Source organism: Pelophylax lessonae (assembly GCF_965119305.1).
Source record: "Pelophylax lessonae genome assembly, chromosome: 4".
Classification (NCBI taxonomy): domain Eukaryota; kingdom Metazoa; phylum Chordata; class Amphibia; order Anura; family Ranidae; genus Pelophylax; species Pelophylax lessonae.
In genome coordinates this window covers 640,412,169-640,414,690 of record NC_138771.1, presented here as the reverse complement: position 1 = coordinate 640,414,690, position 2,522 = coordinate 640,412,169, and the positions used below count along the sequence as shown (strand labels likewise).

The 2,522-nt window shown below is 35.9% G+C and overlaps 1 protein-coding gene across 1 annotated transcript; it reads right to left on the bottom strand.

The window, feature by feature from the left end:
• Positions 1-936: 936 nt before the first annotated feature.
• LOC309552904 (olfactory receptor 11A1-like) lies at positions 937-1,656 on the bottom strand (the record flags this gene model as incomplete). Its single annotated transcript, XM_082253812.1, has 1 exon — positions 937-1,656. The coding sequence occupies one exon, from the start codon at positions 1,654-1,656 to the stop codon at positions 937-939; it is 720 nt and encodes a 239-aa protein (XP_082109938.1).
• Positions 1,657-2,522: the final 866 nt, after the last annotated feature.

The window sequence follows — 2,522 nt, the reverse complement described above, 5'->3', positions numbered from 1 at the left end:
TTCTGGACCTACATTTCAGTTACAACACTTTTTCTGATGTCCAGACCATAACTCTTCCAGGTCCCAACCTCTCACCCCATTTAAGTCTACCTGCTCCAGAAACACACCACAGCAACATCTCATCGCTACTGTATATTCTCTCCTATTTTCCAATCAACTGTCCAGTGTAGGGAAGAAGACTCAGCCCTGGACTTATCTGCTAAGGTATGGGAACACATCCAAGCCAACATTTACAAAGGCTTCGCAAATTTGGCAAAATTCAGGAAAATGGCTACAAGATAAAAATCAAGATGGTATAAAACCCCAGTGCCAATACATAAATTTGCCCCTACCACATCCAACACATGCTGAAGATGTGGTGCTGAACAAAGTACACTATTACACATATCATGGACCTGACCAATTCTCCAATCTCTCTGGTCCCAAGTCCACTGTACCATATCCTCGGTCACTAACTACACCCTGAATGTTACCTCAGCCCAGTTCCTTTTACATCACTTATCTCTCCCTACAAAAACATATTTTAAATCACTGGTAATGCATATGGTGAATGCAGCTAAGCTTTGTGCTCTGGTACACTGGGGCAAAACCCATACCACAACTTTTCGGGACTGGCTCAATTGACTACATAAAATAGTAGAATTGGAAGAATTGATAATATAATAACACATGATAACCACTCGTGGCATAAGGATCAAAAATAGTTAGTAGTAATTGGGAGCGTTTAGTTGTAATTTTTTTGTGCATAGTCTTGGTCTTGGTAAAGCTTTTGAGATGCTTCTATTGTAACTGTAAATGTACAAATTAAACATAAATTGTTTTCATTCAAAAATACATTCAGCATTACCTTTGAAAGTTTGATCCAAGTTGGAAATGTTATACTTTACGAGCCATGTATTATGAAAATTCTAATTCTATTTCTAAATGTTGGGATCTTCATTTTCGAGACTGTATATAACTGAATATGACATCATGCATGTCCTGATTTCTCAGGCTGTATATTATGGGACTAAATAAAGGTGTTACTACGGTAAATATAACTGATAGCATTTTGTTGACAGCTACAGAATGTCTTCTCACTGGAGTAAAATAGTTTATTAACGCGGCTCCATAAAACATTCCGACCACCAAGAGGTGAGTGCTACAGGTGGAGAAAGCTTTCTTCCTGCTGCCAATAGACGGCATCCTAAGGATGGCTACAGAAATACACACATAACTTACAATTGTTAATACAAATGGCATAGCAACCATGGGGACAGATAGAACAAATATATCAATTTGCAGACCAGAAGTATCTGAACAAGCAATATCCACAAAAGGAGCAAGATCACAGAAGTAATGGTCAATAATATACCGATCACAGAACTTGAGTAAAGCCACAAAACTCAGGGTGATCAATGTCAAAAGAAAACCTAACATCCAGCAAAAGATAACTAAAACATTTTGACGGGTGTGGTCCATTACTGTGTTATAATGTAATGGTTTACATATGGCCAAGTATCGGTCATAGGACATTACTGTTAGCAGATAACATTCAGATGAACCTGAAGACACAAACAAGTAGCTCTGAGTGATGCATCCAGGGACAGACATGGTGGCTCCATCCATCCAAATGATACGTAACATATTGGGGACAAAGACAGTCACTAAACACATTTCGGAAAAAAAGAAATTCTTGAGGAACATGTACATGGGGGAATGTAGACGTTTTCTGGTTGACACTAATATTATAATCATAATATCGAGGAACACTGTCACTGTATATGCAGACAATATGAGAATAAATAGGAGAAATCTAAATCCACCAAGCCCAGGGAACCCCAGAAAAAATAATTCCTTTACTGTTGTCATATTTGTGTTATTCATATTTATCTTTGTGGCTGGAAAGACAGAAAAAAGGGCTACACTGCTTCTCCGTTTTCACCAAATGTTGATCTTAAAATTCCTAATAGAAAGCATGCTATAGGAAGGGTTGAATATAAACTTCCTGTGAATCAGTATTTATTACCATAGTGATAAACCTCACTTCTAGTAACATAAAACAAAAAAGAAAAAAGCCCCCCTCCCATCATTTCAGAAAATCAGGATGTATCTTTAAAGGTATTTATATCCAGGGCACAATCAACACCATTCTTTATCACTATTTTTACAAATTCATGGACTGTTTTATTTTAAGCTTTTTTTTTTTCATTAACACTGTGCAATGCATACAATCAATATTCAATCAATCAACAATACTGAAAATTGCAAGAGGTAGAATTATAGTAGCTTATGGAAAGTCTGTAAAACAAAGAAAAATAAATGAAAAAAAATGTTATAGTCTCTGATCACAAAACCTGAACAAAGGGGATACTGCAGGATTGCAAAGAAAGGCTAGAAAAACTGTTGACCTGGGACCAACGTGAATAAAATTCTGGGTAAAAAAAAAACAAACAAAAAAAAAACATAAAAATAAAAAATTAAACATAAAATAGCATATATAGGACTAAATGCCAAGCATAATTTTATCTAATATTTGCTAT